General features: G+C 57.5%; 10 protein-coding genes across 10 annotated transcripts; 2 read left to right on the top strand and 8 right to left on the bottom strand.

The window, feature by feature from the left end:
- Nucleotides 1-88: 88 nt before the first annotated feature.
- On the bottom strand, nt 89-1,183 carry TRAVEDRAFT_109279 (RnaseH-domain-containing protein; the record flags this gene model as incomplete). The annotated part of the gene is made up of 1 exon (XM_008034624.1): nt 89-1,183. The coding sequence occupies one exon, from the start codon at nt 1,181-1,183 to the stop codon at nt 89-91; it is 1,095 nt and encodes a 364-aa protein (XP_008032815.1).
- On the bottom strand, nt 1,166-1,906 carry TRAVEDRAFT_86756 (RNase H; the record flags this gene model as incomplete). The annotated part of the gene is made up of 1 exon (XM_008034623.1): nt 1,166-1,906. A coding segment is annotated over one exon (741 nt), but the record flags the coding sequence as incomplete, so codon positions are not given.
- Nucleotides 1,907-2,113: 207 nt separating this feature from the next.
- Nucleotides 2,114-2,803, bottom strand: TRAVEDRAFT_81788 (uncharacterized protein; the record flags this gene model as incomplete). Its single annotated transcript, XM_008034622.1, has 1 exon — nt 2,114-2,803. A coding segment is annotated over one exon (690 nt), but the record flags the coding sequence as incomplete, so codon positions are not given.
- A 205-nt stretch (nt 2,804-3,008) lies between these two features.
- On the bottom strand, nt 3,009-5,155 carry TRAVEDRAFT_33086 (DNase I-like protein; the record flags this gene model as incomplete). Its single annotated transcript, XM_008033767.1, has 3 exons — nt 3,009-3,084; nt 3,939-4,806; nt 4,963-5,155. The coding sequence occupies 3 exons, from the start codon at nt 5,153-5,155 to the stop codon at nt 3,009-3,011; spliced, it is 1,137 nt and encodes a 378-aa protein (XP_008031958.1).
- Nucleotides 5,156-5,683: 528 nt separating this feature from the next.
- Nucleotides 5,684-8,320, bottom strand: TRAVEDRAFT_41710 (uncharacterized protein; the record flags this gene model as incomplete). Its single annotated transcript, XM_008033947.1, has 3 exons — nt 5,684-7,170; nt 7,231-8,053; nt 8,102-8,320. The coding sequence occupies 3 exons, from the start codon at nt 8,318-8,320 to the stop codon at nt 5,684-5,686; spliced, it is 2,529 nt and encodes an 842-aa protein (XP_008032138.1).
- An 839-nt stretch (nt 8,321-9,159) lies between these two features.
- Nucleotides 9,160-9,714, bottom strand: TRAVEDRAFT_16420 (uncharacterized protein; the record flags this gene model as incomplete). Its single annotated transcript, XM_008033545.1, has 1 exon — nt 9,160-9,714. The coding sequence occupies one exon, from the start codon at nt 9,712-9,714 to the stop codon at nt 9,160-9,162; it is 555 nt and encodes a 184-aa protein (XP_008031736.1).
- A 1,147-nt stretch (nt 9,715-10,861) lies between these two features.
- On the top strand, nt 10,862-13,884 carry TRAVEDRAFT_68133 (uncharacterized protein). Its single transcript, XM_008034621.1, has 18 exons — nt 10,862-10,935; nt 10,999-11,357; nt 11,436-11,619; nt 11,676-11,762; nt 11,823-11,856; nt 11,918-11,992; nt 12,055-12,108; nt 12,161-12,231; nt 12,289-12,350; nt 12,407-12,504; nt 12,567-12,604; nt 12,664-12,725; nt 12,779-12,816; nt 12,871-13,453; nt 13,504-13,518; nt 13,573-13,660; nt 13,714-13,747; nt 13,800-13,884. Exons 2-14 carry the CDS (start codon nt 11,351-11,353, stop codon nt 13,066-13,068), a joined length of 1,008 nt encoding a protein of 335 aa, XP_008032812.1. The 5' UTR covers nt 10,862-10,935; nt 10,999-11,350; the 3' UTR covers nt 13,069-13,453; nt 13,504-13,518; nt 13,573-13,660; nt 13,714-13,747; nt 13,800-13,884.
- A 1,221-nt stretch (nt 13,885-15,105) lies between these two features.
- On the top strand, nt 15,106-16,581 carry TRAVEDRAFT_138929 (uncharacterized protein). The gene is made up of 2 exons (XM_008034620.1): nt 15,106-15,462; nt 15,520-16,581. Exons 1-2 carry the CDS (start codon nt 15,229-15,231, stop codon nt 16,504-16,506), a joined length of 1,221 nt encoding a protein of 406 aa, XP_008032811.1. The 5' UTR covers nt 15,106-15,228; the 3' UTR covers nt 16,507-16,581.
- Nucleotide 16,582: 1 nt separating this feature from the next.
- TRAVEDRAFT_68131 (glycine dehydrogenase) lies at nt 16,583-20,460 on the bottom strand. The gene is made up of 13 exons (XM_008034619.1): nt 19,997-20,460; nt 19,881-19,941; nt 19,224-19,826; nt 18,467-19,173; nt 18,233-18,412; nt 18,059-18,178; nt 17,954-18,001; nt 17,765-17,901; nt 17,240-17,710; nt 17,047-17,184; nt 16,905-16,990; nt 16,821-16,843; nt 16,583-16,762 (listed from the first exon to the last, which is right to left on the bottom strand). The coding sequence occupies exons 1-13, from the start codon at nt 20,405-20,407 to the stop codon at nt 16,721-16,723; spliced, it is 3,027 nt and encodes a 1,008-aa protein (XP_008032810.1). The 5' UTR covers nt 20,408-20,460; the 3' UTR covers nt 16,583-16,720.
- Nucleotides 20,461-21,391: 931 nt separating this feature from the next.
- TRAVEDRAFT_33082 (uncharacterized protein) lies at nt 21,392-23,454 on the bottom strand (the record flags this gene model as incomplete). Its single annotated transcript, XM_008033766.1, has 11 exons — nt 21,392-21,679; nt 21,731-21,808; nt 21,862-21,971; nt 22,032-22,093; nt 22,147-22,265; nt 22,328-22,628; nt 22,683-22,817; nt 22,877-23,067; nt 23,125-23,237; nt 23,294-23,342; nt 23,407-23,454. 11 exons carry the CDS (start codon nt 23,452-23,454, stop codon nt 21,392-21,394), a joined length of 1,494 nt encoding a protein of 497 aa, XP_008031957.1.
- Nucleotides 23,455-24,076: the final 622 nt, after the last annotated feature.

Raw genomic sequence — 24,076 nt, 5'->3', positions numbered from 1 at the left:
GATTTTCACCCATTACACCGCGCCGGGGGAAATGCTTTATGCACACGTTATCGTTCGTAGTGTGGGACTCCTCCGACGCCATAGTCTACTATCCATTTTCTCTAGGCGCGTAAGTCTCTAGGTTACCCACTAAAACCCCCGGAGAATTAATCCAATCGTCTGGCAGCCCTTTTTGGTCTTGTAGGACTCCGTGCCATGTTGCTAGCACTACTTCTCGGCGTATTGCCTTCTTTCCTAGCATCGGATGCACTAGCCCTTGGTCTATTTGCAGTCTTTTGTTCATTACCGCGGCCCATCGCTTTGTTATCTCTCTGTGAGAGTGGTCTTTGGCCGGGTCAAAGCTTACGCTAATCGTGCGTTCGCAGCGCATCTTCCAGATTAGGTGGACTGCTTCGGTGAGCACTATTTGCATTAGCCTGTCTTTCCCCGCTTCATTGGTTTTTGATTTGCCTTTCAGCGAGAGTATTGGCGCCGCCAACACTGATCCAATTCGGAGCGCCGGCATGCGTACTTCGCGTCTCCGGAGGATCGCCTTTGCTAATTCCCATATTTCCCCCTGCCCTGGGGCGTCGCATTCTAGTATGATGTGCTCTAGCGTTTCAAGGCACCCACAGTGGTTGCAGTTTGCACGCTGTTCGTAGCCCGGTATGTTATCCCAATACCTGCCTATTTTGAGTGCTCCGTGGATTGCTTTCCACCAGAAGTCTCGGAATGAGCGCCGCACATGTTGGGCCCTTATTCCTTTCCATATAGCCCCTTCATGGGGATGCAGGTTCCAGTCGTCCGCCAGGCAGTCCCGGATTTGTTCGATCATATGGTCAGTCGATTTCCTCGCTGTCCTTTGGTCCTCGATTATCGACTTATACGCCATCTTTTGCGTCAGGGCTGTCATTTTGACTCCCGTCGCTACAAAGCCTCTTGGCGGTGGCGGGAGGCTAGATGTCTGCTGGGCCTCGAGGCTCGCTCCCGCCTTTGCTAGTTCGTCCGCTCCATCGTTTCCCGGGACTCCGCTATGCCCTTTAACCCATTTGAAAGTTACCGGCGCCGACCTGCTCCGGAGTCGTGCCGCAACGTCTTGGATCATTTCCGCGAGCACAAGTCCTTTCCAGCCCTTGTCCTCCCAGGCTTGGAGGTGTTTGGTAAGTCCATCGATCACGAATAGTGAGTCCGTCACAATTTGCATCGGCACGAAGGGCGGTACTGCGTTCGCTGCCACCGCAATCGCGTATAATTCCCCCGCCTGGTTTGTTTGTATCGGTCCTGGCACCCGTGCCGCTATGTTCCGCGGATCATCAGGTCCAAACCAAAGTCCGCTTCCTGCTGTTGCGTTCGACGCACCGTTGGACATTGCTGATCCATCTGTGTATATCTCGGTTTCCTGCTCGTCCACTTGATACGGTTTTGGAGGCCTTCGAGGCAGGGGGGCGTTTGGATCACTCGGCTCTGTGAATACGCGGAAGCAGGAGGCCACATAGGGGCCGGACTTGATGGATGGGTTGAAGGTGATAGTCTGTCGGTTGTATCTCGCCTCTTTGTTTCTGTCTAACCTCCTCTTTGTTAGTGTTAGTCCGTCTCCAGGGTCCGGGATGCCCGGCCTCCACGTTGGTAGGAGTTGTTCCAGAGCACGCTTTGCCGCTTTTGCGCACCGGTTAGGGTCGGAGCAGTGGTGCACGTCCCTATCTGTAGTGCAGTCTCGACACCGGCATGCCTTGTTCAGGGTATGGCGGCCATCCCCGTCGCTTCCTTGGTCATTTCTCCTACATAGCCTGTTCGCCGTGTTGACGCAGTCCTTTACGGTCCGTACGCCGTGGTTGTCGCGTAGGCATTTCGCAGCTACTGAGTTTGCGGAGGATCTAGCGTCCGATTTTCGGATGTGGTACCAGATTGGGAGGGCGAGCCGGATTTCTTCTGTGGGGTATGGGGAGTAGAACGATACTTTGTGTTTTTTTGCTACCTTGACCAGCGCCTTCAGCGTGACCGGGAGCCCTGCTGCTGTTCTCGTACTTATCTCCCATCCTTGGAGGTAGGCGTTTATTCTGGCGCTCCGGTCAACTCTTGCGTGTGCTGCTGTCGCCGCTTTCGCGAACAGGACGTCCGCTAGGTGCGCCCACTGCGGCCTTGTTGGGGAGAGATCCAGGTACAATTTCACCATCATTAGGTCGATCGCTTCGTTTCTCACTTTCAAGTTCAGCAGCCCCAGGCCTCCTTTTTGTATCGGCATATACAGCATCTCTCTCTTGATCGGCGGGATCGTGGCTCCATCCCAGAGGAAGTCTGTTATCATGGCGCTGAGTCTTTCGGTTATTCTCGGCGGCATGCCTTGTGCCGCAGTCAGGAATTGCGTACGTCCGCCTATTTCCATCCCTATTATCAGCTTTTTTCCGTATAACGTCGGGCGTCTTAGCTTCCATCTTTGCAGGTTTCTTCGTATTGTTTCTACAATCGGCTGCCAGGCCATTTCCTCATCGACATCGTTACCTACCCAGGCTCCTAGCAACCTTACCGCTTGGCCGTCTGGCGTGATGCGTACGTCCGTCGGCAGCTCTGGTGCCTCTTCATTTAACTTGCGGGTTCTTACTACTCGGTCCCGGTATTCTGCCGGGCCTATCGGTATGACTTCGGTCTTGTCTTTGTTGAATTTCGCTCTCGACGCGGCGCACCACTTCGTCAGGATGTCTGTTAACATGCTGTATTCGTCTTGCGCATCTAGGTAAACCGTCGTATCGTCTGCGAACAGCTTGGTTATTAACTTCTCGGCGTTTCCAGGCATTTTTATCCCTTTCAGTTCCGATTTTCGCAGGAGAATTGCTAGTGGTTCTATTGCCAGGTTAAAGAGTAGGCACGACAGTGGGTCACCCTGTCGAACCCCTCTGATTATTTTAAAGCTCTTCCCTAGGGTGCCGTTGATCATGACTGCGCTTACCGCCCCGTTGTATAGGGATTGTACAGTTCTTATGAAGTTCTCAGGTATGTTAAATCTTCTCATTACATCCCACAGGTATTTGTGATTAATCCTGTCGTAGGCTTTCTCCTGATCCAGGGCTACTATCACGCCCTCCACTTCTTCTGCTTCCGCAAGCTTTACTGTCATTTCCGCAAGTCTAATGTGGTCTAGTATCCGGCGTCCGGGCAGGAAACCCGCCTGATCCTCGTGTATTAACATGTCTGCAGCGCCCGTCAGCTTGGTTGTCAGCGCCCTGGTGAAGATCTTGTAGTCTGTGTTAAGCAACGTAATGGGTCTGTAGTTTCCAATTATCCGCGGGTCATTCTTCTTATATATTGGGCAGATCCACCCTTCCGCGAAGCGCGTAGACCGGTCGACTCCGTGCATTTCTATGTCGTTATAAACTCTACATAGGGCTTGCGCGACATTGAAGGCCTGTTTTCCGGCTTTTGCGTCTCTTCTATACCATGCCATGTACGTTTTCCACACCTCCGTCGGGACGCCATCTAGGCCCGGGGCCTTGCCACTTGCCGCTTCATCTATCGCCTGCTCCACCTCGTAGGACTTGATCTTTTCTGCTAGCTCGGCTTTGTGCCTGTTTGGGAGCCTTCGTTCAACAACTTCGTTCACTTCTTGTATGTCTTTCTCGTGCTGTTCATCCGAGGTAGGTGGGTCTAGCATCTGGAGCTCATCGAAAAACCTCGTTGCTACTTCTAACATTCCCTCCGTGTTGCGGACGTATATTCGGCGGTCTCCTTCCTTGTCCTTTTCCATTTCATATATTGTGGCATCTGGTTTGGGCGGCGCGTTACATCGCGTCCAGTAGCATCCTATCTTCTCTCCAAGTGCCCAGTCTTTTGCGGCATTTAGCTCGCGTCTCTTGCTGAAGCGTTTAATTTCTAGCTCTTTTATACGTTGCTTGAGTATAGCGCCACTCTCGGCTGATGCTCTTTGGGCGTCGGTGCCCTCTTCAAGATTTGTGGCGCTGTCACACTGATCAGCAAGCATTTGCCTAAGCTCTTTGAGTTTTTTGTCCATGACTGATGCCCGGATTTTTAGGCGGCTTCTCGCTTCTCCTACTAATCGTTGTTTGAAGGCTGCGAATATCGTTTGCGGGTTATCCTCTTCAGTCCTTACCGCGCAAGCCTGGAGCTTATCTTGGAGCTCGTTCCCAAGGGCACGCATTTTGTCTATGAATTGTTTATCGCTCAGGAGGTGCGTTGGCATCGCCCATCTGCCAGGACCTATTGCAGGCGCGTCGTAGTTCGCTAGCGTCAGGCTTACCAGCTGGTGGTCGGTTTGTATGCCTGCTTCCTTCATTTCCCAGTCTGCCGCGGCGTTTACTAGTTTCTTGGACAGGTAGATTCTGTCAAGCCGCGACTGGCTTACCATCCCAGTTTGGTTGAACGTGTAGCGTTTGACCGTAGGGTGCGCATGTCGCCATGAGTCTACCATGTTTGCGTAGTTCATCAGCGACGCTAGTGCCTCAGTGGCTGGGTGTGGGTCCGGATGTGCAGGCGCCCTGTCAAGCGCGTCTTCCACGACATTGAAGTCTCCTAGTATAACGTCCGGTTTGGGGTGTCCCGTGCTCCGGATTTCATCTTGTACTTTATTCCAGAAGTCCGCATTCTCGCTTGCGCTATTTGGTGCGTATACGTTTAGTACTGTTATGTTTTTCCCCGGTGACCATTGCGTGGTCGCGCGTATTGCTCTTCCAGGCACTAGTACATCTATTGACACTTCTTTGTCTCCGAAGTATCTTTTGCTGATCACGAAGGCGACTCCCGCCGCTCCTGTCTCGTTCCTACTATCTGGGGAGCCTAGGACTTTCAGCTGTGAGCCGAAGAGCGTGTTTAGGGTTTCTATCCGTTCTTCGGTGAGGTGCGCTTCCTGTATTGCTAGGATGGCAATTCGCTGCTCCTTGATTATCTGGTTTATGCATAACCATTTGTCGCTGGTTCCGCCCCCTGCGTTCTGGCCGAAACCTTTCATGTTTAATGTTGCCAGCCGGAGCCGACCCCTCGTCTTTCTCTTTGACCGCCTGCCCTCCTTCTGCCTATTCTCTCCGTCTTCAGACACCACCGGGGTGTTTCTTCCCGGTGGGACGCCACCGTAGTCCACCGATCCTTCATCAGGCCACTGCTCGGCGTCAGGGGCTCGTCGCCTTCCGTCTCGGCGGACGCGCTGATCACCAGTACCCGAACTATTCATCCGTTGCGTGTTTTCAATATGATGTGTGTTTGCAGTCGGGTGTTTCCCGCTGCATATCGACCATTTTGCAGCGGTAGCGAGCTTTTCCCAGCTCGCAGGGCGGTCTCTTCATCCTTAACAGGCGGCTACTCTAGGAGCGCGGCCGTCTCGGTCGGCGTACCGTGCCTAAATAGGCCTCCGATTTATATAGGCCTAGTCATGGGTCGCTTTCCTGTGCCGTGGTTTACACTGCCAGTAAATTTGGGCGACCGTGTTCCTGGGGGGGAGGGAGAAGGCGGGAAGGGGTCAGTTACTCATTAAGCACCTCGGGCGCGCTTTGCGTCTCCGTATCACTCTTTTAACTTCAGCGCGATTTAGCGGTGTTTCCGGTTTTGCGGGGACCATGTATGTATTAGCGCATATGGCGTATTTGCGCCTTGCGGTTGGGGGTACTTCAGCGAGCTAGGCTAGTTAACGGTGTCGGGGATTCTATGTATATGTAGCTACAGTCGTACTTCAGGGCGGCTCATCTATAACTGCGGGCTCTGCCTACTGTCCCCTGCCTCGTTTACCCGCGAAACCGCTGCCTCGTTTGGCGAATCCCCTGCCTCGCCCGAAACCAGGGCCGGCTGGGGCGTTCGACGTGAAGCGGCCTGGGCCAGCGGTGTTGCCCTGCGCGGCCGCGTTCCTCTGCGCCGACTGGACGACCATGCTCGAGTAGTGGCCCCCAGCCGGAGGGGCGTTCCAGGATGGGACGTTCTGGAAGGGACAGAGGGTGGTGGGGTGGTCTGCTCCATGGCACCCAGCGCAATAGACGTTGTCGCGCGCCGTCGCGGGGAGGTCGTAGTCGTTTTCGAAGGAAAGGGAGCGAAGGAGGCTCTTCCATTCGGCCCATTGCTGGGGCGTGTGCGTGGGGGGCTCGATGTAGATGCGGGCTACAAGGTTCCCGCTCCCGAGCTCCTCGACGCGTACTTTGAGAGTGCTGAGAATGTAGGAGACGGCCTGAGCCGTCTCGAAGTACGCGAAGTCCGGGTTTGTATCGAGGTACCTCTCGATCGCCGGCAGCACTAGTGGTCCTTCGAGGGTCTCCCGGACAGTGCCTTCGATGAGATCGGCGTGGATGAATCCAGCAATCGTGAGGGCGTACGTCGGGGTGCGATTTCTGCACGGGAATGCGATGAGGGTTATGGCGCGGCAGGACCAGACCCTCCCTTCCAGCAGGCGAGCTACGCTGTCCGGGAGGAGGTCGACTGCCGCCCATGTGGCCGGCGGGTTTCGCGAGCTCGCGTCTGCCTCCGGCGGTACAAGGTGCGGGTTCTGTTGTCCCGTGATGATCGTCACAACCCTCGCCAGCGTGACCGCTATGCCTCGGGCCTGGCCTTGCCTCGGGTACCCCAGGTTGTAGATCAGGAAGAGGACCGTGTTGAGCTGGGGTTGCCGGCGGAGCATGTCTTGCTTCGATTTGGCCAGGTCGCGGAAGAGTGCGTCAGGTTCATCGAAGTAGACTTTAGGGAAGCCGTCCAGGGGCCGGGGAGTGAAGGCGAAGTCGCCGATGGCAGGGAGGGCCGGTATCATCCCTCTCTGTAGGCCGTCAGGGTGCCGGATCTGCACGATGTGCGATCTGTCCCCGGCGTCCTTCAGGTTCCGGGGGTTCGGCGGGTGGTTGGCGACGTCTGGCTCAGCCGCGGGTGCCTCGTTGGGGGGCGCCGGGGTGCTAGGCCGCGTCCCAGCTTGGTCCTGCGCGTGGTCTACTTCCATGGCGACGTTGTCTGCCAGGTTTTGGCCTCCAGGCGGCGGCGGTGCCCCAGCCAGACCGAGAGAGTTGGTCCTGCGGAAGCTAGCCCTCGACGGGCCGGCTAGCATCTCGCGCCTCGCGGCTTGGCTAGCGCGGAGCCACTCGTTGCGGGCTTGGCTGAGATCAGCGTCTCGGAAGGGTGGGACATACTGCATCCCGTAGATGGCCCGTGCCATCTGCCGCGAGAGGACCGGCACGTCGGGGTCTACACCTCCCATGTACATGCGAGTATGCGCGAGGTCTATGCGTGTATTGTCAACGCCAACGTACATTATGTAACACAGTCACTTCTGGGACCTACTGGTACTAGAGCCCCCCGCGTTCTCGAGGTCAATCGCGCCGTAGTCCAGGTCCGGCATGTCTACCCAGTAGTCTTCTTCGTTCGGCGGCGGGTAGTTTCCCGTGACGACGGTGCCCTGCGGGATCGGCGGCGGCAGCGGGTGGAATGGGCCACGGGCCACGAGCTCTGCGGTGAGGTCGCGCGTACCCGCCTGCGTCTGGCGCGTTTGGGTTCTCGAGCGAGATGGGTGCGGCGTGGCGCCTGCTGTGGTGTGCGTCCTGGCCAGGTGGGGGCTAGGCGTGACGGGCGGGCCTCCCTGCTGCGTCTCCGGCCTGGTCGGGAAGAGGAAACGCGGGAGCGGCGGCGGGGATACGTATCTGGCCCTCTTCCTACCCTTTCGCTCGTCTTCCTCGCGCAGGAACCTGTCTCTGCCTGCTAGCCCGCCCTCCGGGGCGTGCCCTGGCTTGAAGCGGGTCCCTAAGCCGCTAGGGAAGCCAGAGGGCTGCGAGTATATGATGCGGCGGGGGAGCGGGTTCGTGGCGGGGATCCTGCGCGGTGTCTTGGCTTCTCCTTCGCCGCGGTCAGATGCAGGGGACGGCCAGCGGACTGTCTCGGGGATGGTCGTTGAAGGTGCGGGTGAGGGGGTGTCCGGGAGGCTCGAGGGCGGCGGGTGCTCGCGCCTTTTGCCCTTGTCCACCTTGCGAGGCTGCTCGCTGTCGGTGGCCTCCTCGTCCTCATCCCCGCCGTCATCGCGCGGTTCGGCGTCGGACATCTCTGCATCGTCCTGTTGGGTGGCGGGTTCATCCGTCGACATCGTCGTCTCGGAGGGCGGCCCCCTAGCGGCCTGCGTGCGTGTTAGCTGCGTGCATGTGCTGCCGCGTTTCCTGCTCACCTCGCGGCGGATGTGCTCTGCGAACGCCGGCAGGAGCGAGGGCCTGGGGCTGTTCCAGACCACTCGGTCCTCGTCCGGGCGTTGCATCTCGTCCTCGAAAGCCCTTATGCCGTCCGGCGGAGTCGGAGTGCGGCTCAGGGTGCCTTTCGGGAGGTTGTGGTTGCCAAAGCGTCCCCGGAGGACCGTTCTCGGCGTCGGCGTCTGAGGCGGGCTCGACATGGGTGTTTGGGGGTGGTCGCGCAGCAAGATGGTAGGCGGAGGGAGGCAAGGTGCGTGGGTGGGCGTCGAGCTCGCGTTTTCCTCGTTGGGGAGGTGAAGTCGCGTCGTGTCGTTAACGGCCTTCTCTTCCCTTTTTATCCTCCTGCCCGGCGCTGCTTGCTGCCCTCTGCTTGTCTGCCTGCGTCCGTTCCACAACATCTCTACATGTCGAGATGCTGGAGTATGATCGCTTATGCTTGTCGTTCGTAGGCGTTCCGTTTTTGGACGGGTTGCAGTGTCGTGGCCGGGTGCCTCAGTAGCTTCCCGCGAGATCGCTTGCGGACGGTTAACGATTATGTCATTTACGTAGAGCGTCACTCACGACGTCTTTCTCATGTTGTGCACCGTCTCTTAAAAGCTCCTCGATCGGGCTTTCATATCGTTCTGGGGCGCGCGTTTCGGGCTCATACTGGTTTGGGTTGTACTGTTCGGTGGTGGTCTGTGTATACACAGGGGGGCCTCTCACATCATTGCCACTTCGCGTTGGTGGCGGTGGTCCTCGTCGATCTGATGGGGGCACTACTCGTGTTTCCCTCTCCGGCCTTCTATCGGGTGCTGTCTATTGTTACTCTACTGCCGCTGCTCCGGCAAACTCCTATCCACTTCTCTGCTGCTGCGCTCTCCCGTAATGCGACGATGACTCCCCCTCCGCTCTCTCCTAGTGACTCGTTCAGCGTTTATCCCGGATGACTCCTCTCTCGCTTGCGGCGATAGAGCGCGTCGCTCACATTAGGGAGTCCCGCGCGTAGTCATTTCCCTTGCGTCATCGGGCCGGGGCACGTCGGGGCGCGTCGGGCGATCTACGGGGCTGTGCGGAGGGTGTCGGGGTTCCAGTCCACGAGCTCGCGCGCTCGGCGGGAGCTTGGCCCGGCGTATGCCGTGGGCGCGTCGTCCCCGAGTTCGCCGGTGGCGGGTTTGGCGTCTCCGTCCTTGCTGCCTGCAGCGAGCTGCTCCAGGCGACTAGCGAGCTCTCTTGCGAAAGCCTCCCGTGCCGGGCGCTCTGCCTCGCGGGGAACTCGGAGGTGGGCAAGGGATATTTGGGCGTCAGGGAAGTCGTTTCTAACCATGAACTCGACCTCCTGCTTGTCCTGCCGTCTCACTCCAATTATCGGCCCGCGGATGGGGAGGGTTATGAGGCCCTCGTACGTCGCCACCAGTGCAGGCTCCTCTCCGTAGTCATCCACCAGGGCGTGTTCCACCGCCATTTGCAGCTGGACAACACGCCCAATCGCTAGGACCTTGGCGTACACGTGGGAGGCCGAAAAGACGGCTGTCGTTGTGTCTGGCGGCGGGGGTTGGTGCGGTTTGGCGACTTCGTCGGCCTGGATGAGGATGGGGAGGGCGTCGATGGACATGGTGTGGTGGTGGAAGTGGGCGGTGTTTTTTGGGGGTGTTTTCCTCAATGACTGGGTGCCTTTGTACCTGCGTACGCGTCGCTTCGTCTGGGGTTCTTTGCGGGTCTCCCAGGGGCTGCGGTCAGGCTTACGTAGAGTGAATAATGCACAACAAGATGTTTGTTAAGCGAGAGTCGGTTGAAGCTAAGCGAGGGACTGTGAGTTAGTCATGGCGTGCAGACAGCAAGCGAGGCGTCTGTTCCTGCACTGGCAGGCCTCTCAGCGCTCTGGTATTCGGACGCAAGCTCGTGGGCAGTGGGTCACGGTCCATTTAGGCCTCTTAGCATTTTGGCAGCTTCAGGGCTCCTTACGGGCACGGGAGACTGTTTTGCCTCAGCTCCTCGTTCCTAGTTCGCTTCCAAATCTGGAAGGCCTCAACTCGTCTTTAGGCTTCCTTTAGCGCTTTCGTAGCCTCGTGGATGATTTGGGCTTTCGCCCCGATCAGCCCGGGTTACGACTTTCCATTCCAGGCGTTCATCACTTTAGCCTGGGCCGGCCGGTTCGGCGCCGGGCGCCCGCAGCCCACTAGCGCTTGCGCGCGCGGGCTACGTCCATATTTTGGCGCCGGCCAGCGTTGCTGCAGCAAGACTTGTCCCCTTAGGGCTCAGCTCATAGGAGCCTGCTTTCGTAGCATATCCCGTGGTGGGAGCCCGCGGTGGGCGCCCTCGATGGGCATTTCAGGGGTGGGGGGGGAGGGCAGGCAGGTTGGGGGGCGTCGCCAGCACGCCATCCTTTGGGCCTCCAGTTCGGAGGTTGTCCATGCCATAGCTTACCCTATTCTCGTCTCTTCTAACGCTCCGGGTGTTGCCTACGTGCGCACACCTTCCTCTCCTCTGTCTATTATGCTCCGCGCGCTACTATTCGCGGAGGTATGGTATGTAGATTGGAAGTATCCCCGCACCAAGGGCTCAGCTTGGGCGTGGGAAAGTTGACCGTGGTGGTGGTTGACTCGACGGGGAAGTCAATCTCGACTTTATTCGAGCCGATCATTCTGCCCCGCCGCGCTGATCATCATCATAGCCATCGACCCCCACCAACCCCCACGCAAAACCAGAAGCGCTCCGTATCCCCCAGTAACATCCCAGCAATCCTGAGGCCCTTCATTGTACGTTCATCGTAGAACACGTATACCATGCGGGCCCATTGTCCGCATCACAGGGCACTTCGGGGCCCACGACGTCGGTCCGTATCTGTTTACAATCATTTCAACGTGATATGCTCCCCTGCTGATCGCGGCGTGCGCAGGACACCGCCCTACGGCCACAACGCGTGATGTAACACCCAAAGAGGGCGCCAGCCTCGGTCAGACATCATTGGTCGTATCACCCTGAACGCGCGGAGGCCGATGCTCCCATGGCCATCGACTTCTCAACTTCTCTCGCGTCCCCCCACCTATGAAGACGATCGCGTCCCGCCCTCCCGCCCGTGCGCCCTGAACGCTCTCTCTCGCCCCAGCAGCACTGGCTGCTACTGGTCCCCCGGCTCTCCTGCTCGCTGGCCGCTGGTCGCAGGAACCCCACTCCGCTCGAGACGCGAAGCAAGCTGGGACCGGAGTTGATCTCCAGGACGAGCGCAGGTCGCCCGGGTGACGAGCCTAATGAGAGGTGAGCCGCAGCCCGCGTACCTAGTGCATGTCTCGCACTGGCAGCGAGTCCGAGAGCTGAGCGGCGGTGCGACCGCAGAACCCCCTCCGCCGGACTTGCGGGGCCTCACGCCTGTATTCCTCACGATCCACGTCCTCGGCGGCCACATTGGGCTGCCGCTCGTTGTAGCAACATTCCTCATCTCGAAGACGGCAAAGCGGCACCCCACGATCATTAACTTCTGTGTTATATGGATACTGTATTCTATTATCTATTGCCTCCTGTGCGTCCATCTCGACCTTGCTCCGAAGCCGCGCTAGTGTACTGAGGGGATGCTAGGCTTTACGGAGGCAGTGAGCTGCAAGAGCACCCTCCTTACGCGCTATGCCTTACCCAGGCCGCTATGAATTACGCTGCGCCCCCGATGTGAGTTCTCGTGTTACAAGTCCTCCCCGCGGCCTTTCTGAAGACATACCGCCTTAATAGGGCCGTCGTCGCGGGTCTTGCAGTCGTTCTCCAGGTGAGGCTCGTGCCTATGTCATCTATATGCGCTCACTAACGTCAAACGCCACGCCACGCAGATATGGAGTACGTTCGTGGAACCCTGGAAGGAGGCTCGTCTCGTTAACATCCCTCAGTGGATCAAGCTGCTCGCCGTATGTCGCTCAAGCGCACTTGGTCAACATGGATGCAGACTCACTATGATAATATGTCGCAGATGATCTTGCCGCCCTACCTGGTCTTCATCGGGTTCAGTCTTTCGGCCGGATACGTGCGTACACCCTACTCTGAACTGGGACAAGTAGCTGACACTACGCTCGTAGTATGGCCTCAAGAATCCCCACTGGGTCCAAGTCAAGAACGGACTCTACTGCGGCCTCATGCATGGCAACTTGTACGTGAATACTCCCCCCGTGTCCTTCAGCGCACCATTTGACAGTGCCATCTGCAGCGAGATGCTCGCTGTTCCCATATTTTGCGGAACACTTGTCTTGATCATCATTGGTTTCGAAGGTGCGTATCTACTAACTCTGTTCATCCGCATACTCCCTGACCTGACACGATCTCAGTTGCGACGATTGTACGATATTTCAGGGGACGCCGGCTCATCAAGAAGGTTTTCCCCTTGGTAGACCGGAAGGAGCCGTCGCTCTCCCCTTGGTGCAGGGTGCGTCTCGGCAGTGAATACGTGCCCTGGAGGTTCTGACTAAGACGCGGACATCTTTACAGGCCGCGCTCTTCCTGATTTATGCAGCGCTGACCCTTGGGTACGTCCGCCCGCACACATGTTTAGCGTAATGGGGCAGCTTATGCTCAAGCTGTGTAGGGTGTGCATCATGGAACTGAAGCAGGAAGCGAGCGTGTTCGGATACATGATACAAGCAGCCTGTGAGTATTTGTATTTCATTGCTTTCACCTGGCAGGTCTGACCGCTACAACAGTGCCCTTGGCCGCGTTCCTTATATTCGGGTTGCAAAAGGTGCGCAAACAATTGGAGGATGTACCTCTTTGCAAACGTTAACACCGTTTTCAGGACATCGTCTTGACGTGGTTTTCCATGAACCGCAAGAACAGGTGGACACCCGACGAGCCAACCATCAGGATATCTGGCGAGCCCGGACGCATTGCACGCACCATTTCGCTTATGTCAAACACCACGATCGACTCGACCACGCCTATCGCATCGCACCCTTCTTCAGCACTCTCCCATGGATGCGGTTCAATCGTGTAATGGCCATGTCGACATGCGACGGCAACCTGCCACTCTAACGCGGAAGACCATCGCTTGCGCCGAGTTAGGTCGACCACAGGGCATAGACCCAAATCCCCAGGAGCCGCACAGAGGACGCCCGTCTGGACGTGTTCGGCGAAAGCGGTGCTCTCAGGGAGTCCGCACGCCGCAGCGTGACAACACTTCGCGCGCAGAACGGACCAACGACTTCCTTGCGATCTTCAGGAGTACCGTCGATGGACCCCTTGCGCGCGTAGATGGTGGCTTTGAGGAGGGTGGTCTGGGTGACGAAGGGAGCGTGGATGTTTCGAGAGAAGAAATAAATATCCCCTATGTACACAAGTGACGTCCGAAATCCTGCAGCCAGGCGGATCATGCGCCGCCTCTGTGACAATGTTTAGCCTATTGTTATGAAGAGAGAGGTGGAGCACGCACACTAGGATGTTGTTGCTGCGTAGCTTTGGTTAGCGTTGGCTTGGAAGTGACCTGGCAAAGAGAGCTTACATCGGGATGTGGATGAGCTTCACGAAGTAGCCGATGAAACCCATAACCGCGAAGCCGATGGCAACAGCCTTGGAGATCTGGATGAACTCTGCAAAGCGAGCTCAGGGGTTATGAAGACAATGTCACGCCAATCCAGCGAACCTTTCCGCGAAGGCTTCGTGCAGCGAGTGAGGAACTACAGGGTGGATTTCAGAGCAAGTTCTCCCTGCGCCATGAGGACAACGCACCTGCTGGCCGTCGTGGACGAACTCCTGGGGTATCTCAACGAATTCCTTGAGCTTTTCGGACATGGCGGAGGACGAGACTGAGTGCAGATGTGGGGGAGGAGGAAGAGTTGGTGGAACGCTGCTGGCGGTCGCCGATCCTGGTCGACGTGTCTCGATCACGAGACCTTTCTGGCGCGGCATACCGTAAGCGCCCATTGCACTTTCTGCCTCGTCCGCCATTCCGCCTGTCTCGTCTCCACCTCCTTTCGTCTGTCTGTGCGTCGACTCCGTTGGATGGAAAGGTGAGCTCGGTCCTCTCTTTGCGAGAATAGAGTACTAAACGATCTTCAGTACTATATGAATGTTCTTGCGGGGGGCATTCGCTGAAGGCAGTCTCTCCCTACTTCGTCTCTCTGCCCGACCACCTCGGACCCGCCCATTCCGCGTCCTTCCAACCCTTACACTGCGCTATGACTCGCATTACACACGCAAACGGCAGATCACTCGCCCTGAGGACCGGGAGTATATGCGGTATCGACATGCGGTCGACAATTTCTACAAAGCAATCTTGACCCAACCCTACCAATCTCCGCGACCCTCTTACGATGCTCTCGTCTCACTTGTCGAGTCTTTCGATGACTACAAGGACGTGTTAGTCCCACCCAACCTCCGGAGAGCTTTCCTTCAGCTCGCTCGGCGCAGGAACCATGAAGACCTCGAGATCCTACCTGACGCGCTCGAACGTTTCGCCCGTCTATCAAGCGTGGCCGTCAATGACTATGCGTGTGGTGTCTTCCATGACTTTCTTGAGGCTGCCGAACTTGCCACGGCTTTCCATTGGTTGAAGTTGTCCATGGACATGAAGAGCGTCACCTATGCCTCGAAGTTCTCGACCTGGGATGCACTTCTCTATACGGCAGCCAAACGCCCTGACTGCCCTCTGGTCGCCCAAGTCCTAGCGTTCATGCACAAGATGGGGAGACCGAGTACGCCAGAGACCTCCCTTTCGATATTCGAGGCGCTCTTCTCCGCCAAGCCCTCGGCTCGTGGCTACCGCCCTCCTAGTTATGCCTCCGTCAAGTTCCTCATCAGGACTCTAAACTCTTGCGGATATCCCTACGATTCTCGTACGCTCGCGGCGATCACCAACGGCCTTGCAAGTATACAAATGGACGACGAAGCGAAGGACGCGGAAGTCATGTATATCACACAGCTAGGTCGCCCAGGCCTGGTCCCTCCCGAACGACTGGTTAGCGTCATGGTCGACGTCGCACGCCGCTCGAGTCGCGACGACACTACACGCATCTACAAGCACCTTGTCCGGGCTGGACTCACTCCATCAGAGACAACGTTCGCAGCTGTTCTCGGCGACTCTGACCAGCTCGCGACCCTCAAGCATTGGGAGAATGTTCTCGGGCGGAAAGCTAGTCCTAGAATCATCGCGCTCTTGATGGAGCGCCGCGCCAAGGCCAACAAGTCGGTCGCCGACTTGTACGAGTATGCGGTTTCTACCGGCATTCCTCTGGCGGCTCCAATGCTGCAACTCTTCGTCAAACCCCTCCTCACCCTACGCGGACTGGATAAACCTACGGAGCGGTCGATCGACAAAGCCTTGGACCGTTATCGCCACTTTGTTGCGCATCTAGACGGTGTCAAGGAGACGAGTCCGTCAGCAACCCAGGAGGTGGATGCTACTCGACTCACCGGGGACTCGGAGGATACGAGTGAAGGTGTCAAAGAGAAGGACCTATATCCGCATCGAGCCACATACCAGCTTCTCCTCCGTGCCATGACCTCCACTGGGAATGTGCCGAAGTACTTGCCAATCGCCGTATCGCTCGTCTCCGACATGCGGCGGTTCGGCGTGCAGCTCGACTCCCCGAGCGCCGCTAGTGTCATCATCCTTCTTATGCACGCCTCTCCCACTCCCGAGGAGGCCTTCCGCATGTATCGCCTCATCGCGCTTCCCGAGGGCATGTCCGGAAAGGAGCCCGTCCTGAACGAGGAGGGCTACGTCGGGATCCTGGACGCGTTCTGCACGCTTCCCTCGTGGCCGAACAACATCCCCTCCGTCGATCTCTACTTCAACATCATCAGCGACATGCGCAAGCTCGGGATCCCGCTCGGCCCCAAGGCGTACACCGTCATCCTCGCGCAGATGGCGCGCCTCGCGACCGCGGCCGCGCACAAGACGGACGCCGCTGCCGGCGCGCGTGAGGCGATCGCGAAGGCGATCGCGCGCATCCACAACCACCTCAACCTGAACCCGTCGTTCACGCCGGACACCGCGCTCTGGAACCAGCTCATGGACGCGTACCAGCGTGCGGGGTGCTTCGCGGAGGCGTGCCGCATCTGGCAGACGCTGTTCGCGAGCGTGCGCTTCAACCGCGCGAGCGTGAGCATCATCCTCGATGCGTGCGCGTACGCCCGTGCGTACGACATGGCTGTGCGCGTGTATGGGGCGCTGCTCGAGGTCGAGTTCCCGATGAACGTCAAGAACTGGAACACGTACCTCGAGTGCCTCTGCCGCCTGGGCCGGCTCGACGAGGCGATGAAGGTGCTCTGCCTGGAGATGACGGGCCGCAGCGACGGCGTCGAGCCGGACACGGAGTCCGTGCGCATCCTGCTCAAGTTCGCGGCGAGGGAGAATCGGGAGGGGGAGGTCCGGGGCCGCTTGAAGCGGTTCTTGCCTAAGCTTTACCGGGCTGTGATTGAGTCTTCGCAATAATGTATCTAGCGCTTTGTTTATAATGCCGACCCGTATAGGATGTGTGCTGTATTGCGAACTACTATGGTATGCAACAGGAGAGCGAATGCGTATGATACAGAAAGATGCGTGCGCGGTTGAACAGACGCGGGGCCGGGCGCGGGCCATCTAGTAGAATAGAAAGCCCAACTAAGGTATGGGTACAGTGAGGTTAGGATGCGGAGTCTAGCGGTGATCAGAGCGAAGAAGCAGATTCCTCTACGGTAGGGCAGTCACACTGCGAATGGAGTACGTTAGTATTGGGTAGATGTGTCTTTAGCGGTTATGGTACTTACGATGAGGTGGGTGTCGCCGTAGGCTATGACGTTCAAGAAACATCAGCACACGTACGTTCGAGGGTGGGTGCCAATTGAACTTACCGTCGTCAATGCGGGAAACAGTGGGCCAGAACTTCTTCTCGAGAAGCCACGGCATGGGGTAAGCCGCCGTCTGGCGGGAGTATGGGCTGCGAACGCATCAAGTCAGTGTGGTTCGAACAGCGCTGATCCCGAGGATGCGCACCGGTTCCATTCCTCCTCGGACTGCGCGATCACGGAGATGGGGTGCGGGGCGTTTTTGAGGACGTTGTTGTCCTTGGGCTGCTTGCCGGCGATGATGTCCTCTGCCTCCTTGCGGATCTGGATCATAGCATCGCAGAACCTGCGCACAGTAGATGTTCAACACGTGTTGGTCGGACCAACGGAATACTGCTTACCTGTCGATCTCCTCGAGAGTCTCAGACTCCGTGGGCTCGATGAGCATGCAGGTAGAGATGGGCCACGAGCACGTGGGCGGGTGGAAGCCGTAGTCTTGCAGGCGCTTAGCGAAGTCGTTCACTTTCAGACCTGCGGCCTTGTCGAACTCGGCGAGGTCGATGAGGAGCTCGTGCGCAACACGGCCCTTGCCGTTCTTGAAGCGGAGGTTGTAGTGGCCAGAGAGGCGCTGCGCCATGTAGTTGGCGTTCAGCAGGGCAAGCTTCGAGGCGTCGGAGAGACCGGCGCCGCCGAGCATCTTGATGTACGCCCAGGAGATGAGGAGAATGGAGGCGCTGCCGTAGGGCGCGGCTGCGACTGCGTTAATCGCCTTGTCGCCGCCGGTGGAGATGATGGGGTGGGTGGGGAGGAAAGGAGAGAGATGTTCAGCCACGCAGATAGGGCCAACGCCAGGACCGCCTCCACCATGGGGACTACAAGGGTGTTGATGAGCGCATTTCACATATCCAAACTGAGATGTTACTCACATTGCGAACGTCTTGTGCAAATTCATGTGGCAAACATCACCGCCACAAGTGGCAGGGTTGGTGACGCCGATCTGCGCGTTGAGGTTGGCACCATCGAGGTAGACCTGACCGCCATTGTTGTGGATGATCTTGCAGGCCTGCAGTAACAATGTCAACAAGGAATTTGGGCATGGCGAAGATTGCACTAACGTCCTGTACACCGTGCTCGAACACGCCGAAGGTCGAAGGGTAGGTGATCTGTAAATATTGTAAGCGTGATTGCGTAATTGTATGCACGAATACTCGGGTACGTACCATGAATGCCGCGAGCTGGTCTTTGTGCTTCTCAGCCTTTGTCTTCAGATCCTCCAGATCGAGGTTGCCATCCGCGTGCGTCTTGACAGGGACGACCTTGAGGCCGGCCATGACTGCCGACTAGTGAAGATATGTCAGTTGCGGTACGTACGTGATAGATAGAAATAGACTTACAGCCGGGTTGGTGCCGTGAGCGCTGACAGGGATGAGACAGATGTCGCGATGGCTCTCGCCGCGCGATTCGTGGTAGGCCCTGATGACCGACAGACCAGCATACTCGCCCGCAGCGCCTGAGTTGGGCTGCAGAGAGCAAGCATGGAACCCAGTGATCTTGCAAAGGTCAGACTCCAACTCCTATATTCTTGTTCAGCATGCAACCTTCCCATGGTCTGACTAAGAATAACTCGCCTTGATCAGCTCCGTGTAGCCCTTGACCTGGTCCTTCGGCGCGAAGGGGTGCACCGACGCGAACTCGGGCCACGTGAGCGGGATCATGCTACTCGTGCTGTTCAACTTCATTGTGCAACTGCCCAGAGGTATCATCGCGTGCACGAGTCCGAGGTCCTTCGACTGGAGGTGGTAGATGTACCGGAGCATCTCCGTCTCGGAGTGGTGCGTGTTGAAGACCGGGTGGGGCAGGAACTTGGATGTGCGGCGCAGGCTCTCCGGGATAGAAGCCGACGAAAGCGAAGTCGAGGCGAGGTCAGCCAGAGTGACGGGGGAGAGCGAGGCGGCGGAGGCGAAGATGTTGACGAGGGCCACTACATCCTCGGCGCCGACACTCTCGTCCAGGGTCAAGCCGACATGATGATCGTCGATCCGACGCAGATTGATACCAGCTGCGAGCGCCGCGACGTGGAGGACCTCCGCATCCTTCACAACAGCGCTGACCTCGAAGGTGAGGGTATCGAAGAACTGCGCGCTGACCGCCTTGTATCCGTAGCTCTCTACGGCGCTCTTGATGATCTGCGCGAAGGTGTGGACCTTCTGCGCGATGCGCTGCAAGCTGGCCGGTCCATGGTAGACAGCGTACATCGCGGCCATGTTGGCAAGGAGCGCCTGACTGGTACAGATATTGCTGGTAGCCTTCTCCCTGCGGATATGCTGCTCACGAGCTACCAGAGAGTCAGCATTGGATGACACACTATGATTGGACAATCCTCACTCTGAAGCGCGAGACGGTAAGCGGGCTTCCCATTGACATCGCGGCTGCGACCAATCAGACGACCAGGCATCTTGCGCTTGAGCTTGTCCGTGCACGCGAAGAACGCCGCGTGGGGGCCGCCGTACCCTGCAGGGACACCGAACCGCGCCGAGTTGCCCAAAACGATATCGGCGCCCCATTCGCCCGGCGGCTTGAGCAAGGTAAGTGCCAGGAGGTCGGTAGCGCAAACGAGCAGGGCGCCTGCACCGTGGACAGCTTCTGCCAATCCGGAGAAGTCCTTGACGGCGCCGTTGACGTCGGGGTACTGAACCAAAACGCCGCAAAGGTCCGCACGAAGCGCCGCGTCCTCGAGAGCCGTGAGGGCGTCGCCGACCACCAAGTTGATACCAAAGCCCTTCGCGCGTGTTCTCAGGACGGCGATAGTCTGCGGGGCGACACCGCTGTCTGCGAAGAAGGTCCGTTTCTTGCCGTTCGTGGCGGTGAATGCCATAACCATGCCTTCTGCCGCAGCCGTCGCCTCATCGAGAAGGGAAGCGTTCGCGATGTCCATAGCCGTCAATGACATCACCATCGTCTGAAAGTTGACCAGAGACTCCAGGCGACCTGCGGATGCTCGTTATGACGTGTCTCAAGCTCACAAGGGCGGCACAAACGAACCTTGGGCAATCTCAGGCTGATAGGGAGTGTACGGCGTATACCAGGCCGGGCTTTCCATGACCTGTGGCACGTCTCAGGGACCCTGCAGCTCATTGCAAACGGAAAAAAAAACATACGTTGCGCAGGATCACAGGCGGGACCACAGCATTGTGGTATCCCATGCCAATGAAGCTCTTGACAGGCTTGTTGGCCTTCCCCAGTTCCTTGGCCCGTTGGAAGAGCTCCGACTCGCTGAGAGCGGGGATGGACTCGTTGCTCACAGAAGAGGAGGATACCCTGATTTTCTGGGGAACGGTGTCCGCGACAAACGCGTCCATAGAGTCGTAGCCCAGCTTCGACAGCATATGCGCGACCTCGCTGTCATCTGGGCCGATATGACGGTCTGTAAACGTGTCTAGAGACGCAAAAAGAGAAGAGGGGGCCTTCGCCGTCGCCAGACCACGCGTGACGGCATTCAATTTGACTGGGCGAGCATGGTAGACGATGTTCCGCGAGGCGAGGGCACAGAGGTTTCGAAAAGCCGCCATGGGCGGATAGGGACACCCTGCGACCCGGGGAAAGGGCTGGGCGGTGGGCTGGGGTGGAGAGACGGGGTGAGGGAGACGAGGGCGCGAGGAGAGGCATTTTGAATTTGAGCAGCATGCTGGATTCACCGAGCCATTCACCGAGTAAAAGCAAACGCTTATCGTCCTACACAGCGGCCAGCTCCTCCCCTTCCCCAAGCCCGCCCCTTCGGCGCTCCGCCAGCGTCTCCCCCGAGCCGGCTCCCCTTCCCACTCTCTTCCCCTCCTCTTTCGTGTGTTTTCCTCTCAAAAAATCTTTCAGTATGCTCGAGAAAAGCCTGCGCATCTCAGATAGGGTCTCTTCATTTCGCGCCCGTGTTTAGATTGCGAGACGGCCATGAAAGCCAAACGGACCTTACGGGCGGAACGGTCACGAGTGAACGTACACGCGGTGAAAAAGATTTTTCCTTGTGACTCGGCTCCGTCGCCCTTCCGTCCCGAGCCTCGAACGCGGCCAAGAAAGCGTCGGGCCCTTTCCATTTCGGGCTCTCACTCCCGACGCGTATCTCGCAGCCCTGACATGTTCAACACATATCCAACATCATGCCAGCTGTTCCTGTTCGTATTTTACAGCACTCACCCCGCGTTGCAGAAACACCCCAAAGCACTCCACGCTAGCGGCTCTCTCGCCGTCTGTGGGCGCAATCCTTATCGCCCTGCCGTTCGGTGGCGAAGAAGATGGATGCCTGATGCTCATGGCATGCGATGATTGCACGGTCATGATAGCTTCAGCGTTACCAGCCTGTAGCTATGGTGGCAAGTGTCGTAAACTAAGGGTAAGTAGACTGGCTGGAGCGATCCGCGGTCACCATTTACGTCAAGGCATGAGGGCCATCCCATCGGCATAGGCGAACCGGATGAAGCCCACTACATCCTCCGACTGTTTCCTGCAAAGAGGATCGTCGCCCGTGTAAGCAAGAGCCAACTCTCAAAAAGCGCGAACGACACTCACGGTGGATCGTCCGCGCCGTGCAGGTCAACGCCGTAGCTCAACCCGTCCGACTTCTCGATGTCCTTCGCGACCGCACGCAATCCCTGGTTCGCAGAGCGCACGCCTGCCTCGCGGAGCTTCGCCTCGAACTGTTCCGCCAGCGCGATGATGTTCTCGAGAGCCTGCTTGGCGCGCGGCTTGCTGCCTGATACGCGCTTTGGCGAGGTGTTAGAGTGGGGGTTGGCGAGCTTCTCCAACAGGGCGTGCTGCTTCCGGAACACCTCGGCGGAGCGCACGACCTCGTACTGGAGAGCTTATCAGCATTTGTATTTTCAAAGGCAGCGAGTCGGACGCACAACGAGCTCGTTCACTGCGGCGGGGCTTGGTAGGAGCTGCTCGCTGCGGCAGAGAGCGAAGTCGACGAGCAGCAGCGTCTAGAAACATGCGTTGGTGCGCTTCCAGTGATGCCTGTGTACGAAGAGCCTACCTCTTGGACCAACTGCTCGATGCCCCCAGTAGTGGTCAAGCTCTCTAGCTTACTAGCCAAGAAGTCGAGGAGCAGAACCAAGGCACGCCACAGCTCCTGCCAATGATAGTCTGCACATCCATTGTGAGTAGGATGCAATGCGGCCGCCGGACGTGCGCATCCCAACGTACCTAGTCGTACATGTTCTTTTTGCAGGTACCACAAGATCCTATAGCACGCTCCTATGCATGTGCTAATTTGCGTGAGTTCAGCGACAGTGGCAGAGCGGGGGAGGGGCTCACATACAGGTAACATTGGACCTCAAGTTTCTTCTGCATGTTGTGCCGAAGCCACAAAATACAACAGTCGAGGAAAGCACATAGTGGGGACCTAGGTGGGTCAAATGGTGGTAGATACGGCGGTCTCTACAATCCACTTGTTTATCAATGTGTCGCTCTTGTGAGAACGGTCATGTAGATGGACAGACCTGGCGACAAAGTCGTATGTCCAATTGAGTGTTCTGACTCAGTGCGCCTAGTATTTCTTCGCTCTCAGAAATTACCAAGAGGATATTGAGTGCGAGATTCGCATAGGCAATGGCACGCGGGGAAGACGAAGATGAAGCATGAGATAATAGATACGAGGTCATAGATAGGAAGGTGAGGGGTAGAGCTTTGGTCGATGTGCCGTCCTGAGTGATGAGGGTTTCGGTAAATGTCTTGCGAAATGTTGCGCTGCCATGCAGGAACTCGAACAGGGGGAGCAAAATCACACATGCTTCGATGGGCCTGCACGTTCCGCTCAGTATGCAGGTGCGGAGGGGGAGAAACCATGCGACGCACTGGCTTTTGAATACTTCCCGGGGAAGATCGACTGGTTTCGACGCAAGGACGCGGTCCGGTCGCAGAGCCGAGAACATAGACCCAAAGCTGGTTGTCAACGTAGGCGGCGAATCGTCTTGAATACTCTGGTAAGCCCTGCGGATATATCATGGTTTTGGTTAGCAGATGGCTACGAAGGAGCCGAAGAGACCGACTTCACGACCGCCGCGACAGCGAAGTTCGCAGCCCAGCAAATCTTCCGCATCAGTGCTTCATCCGTCGAGTCCCGTATACGAGTGAGGTAAGGGTTCATCTTCGCAGCGTCGGACTTGTGGAAGTTCGCCAGGAGGGCCATAAGCAATACTGCTTCGAAGGTGAATTGTCCTGTATCGGGAGCGGTGATAGTCTAGTAAGCGTGCTATGAGTGGTATTCTCCCGGCGATTCTAATACCGTAACACGCACCGCGGCGATACAAGGGAAGAGGTCGTGCTGGAGGAAGTACGCCCCGGGGCTGAGTTGGCTGATGCCGCAAACGAATGTCACGGTCATCTGCAGGACCTCGTGCCGAAGGCTAGCTACAGGGTGGATCAGCGAGACACCCACGATAGGGAGAGCACGGTACTCCACCCACCTGGGGCTGAGGTGTCTCCGAGTACCCCTTCTACCGCACCCGTCAGGCCCTATGGACGATATCAGTTGGTAAGCCCTTCAAGTTCAGGCTATCACATGCATTCCAGAGCTAACCTTGAACACTCTGTCGCTGTCGCTCACACCCCCAGCGAAGACCTCCATCACCTCCCACCCCGCGAGGTTTTTGCTCAACACAGCACGGCTTACTACAGCCAAAGTGATCGCGGCATTATGAGTTTTTACTGTGCCGTCGGCGTCTTCAGAGCGGAGCGCCGCGATACAAGCGTCTACAAGCCCGTTCAGCACAGGCTACTGGCAGCAGCAGGACTCCGTGTGTGAGTGACACACTGACAACGAGTAAACTCGGAATAATTGCGGGACGGACCTTGAGTTTCCCAAGGCAGTCGTCTTTGCGGACTTCGTGCAGTTTAGCAGAGAGGAGACCCCTGTCTACTGGTAGGAGAAGCAGGTCCGACCAGAACCTCTCGGAGGGAACATTTGGCGAGATTTGTTCCGGGGTGTTTCCCTTGATAAGGCTAAGTCAGAATTGGAAGACATTTATGTGTTACGAGAGTAATACATACCTGTAGGAGACGGCTGTATATAGATTCGAACTTCGGCAGAAACTGCACGGAGTCGCGGCGCTCCATTCAAATGGGGGTAGGACCGGCCGCAGGTTTGAACGAAGGTGCAGCCCGAATATACTGTACAAAGCGATATACAAACAAGATGCGTCGACTTGCCCTAGGCAAACGCAGATGGGAGTACTGAGCAGGTCGATTCC

Source organism: Trametes versicolor, assembly GCF_000271585.1.
Source record: "Trametes versicolor FP-101664 SS1 unplaced genomic scaffold TRAVEscaffold_1, whole genome shotgun sequence".
NCBI lineage: Eukaryota > Fungi > Basidiomycota > Agaricomycetes > Polyporales > Polyporaceae > Trametes > Trametes versicolor.
This window is presented reverse-complemented; position numbering and strand designations above follow the sequence as displayed.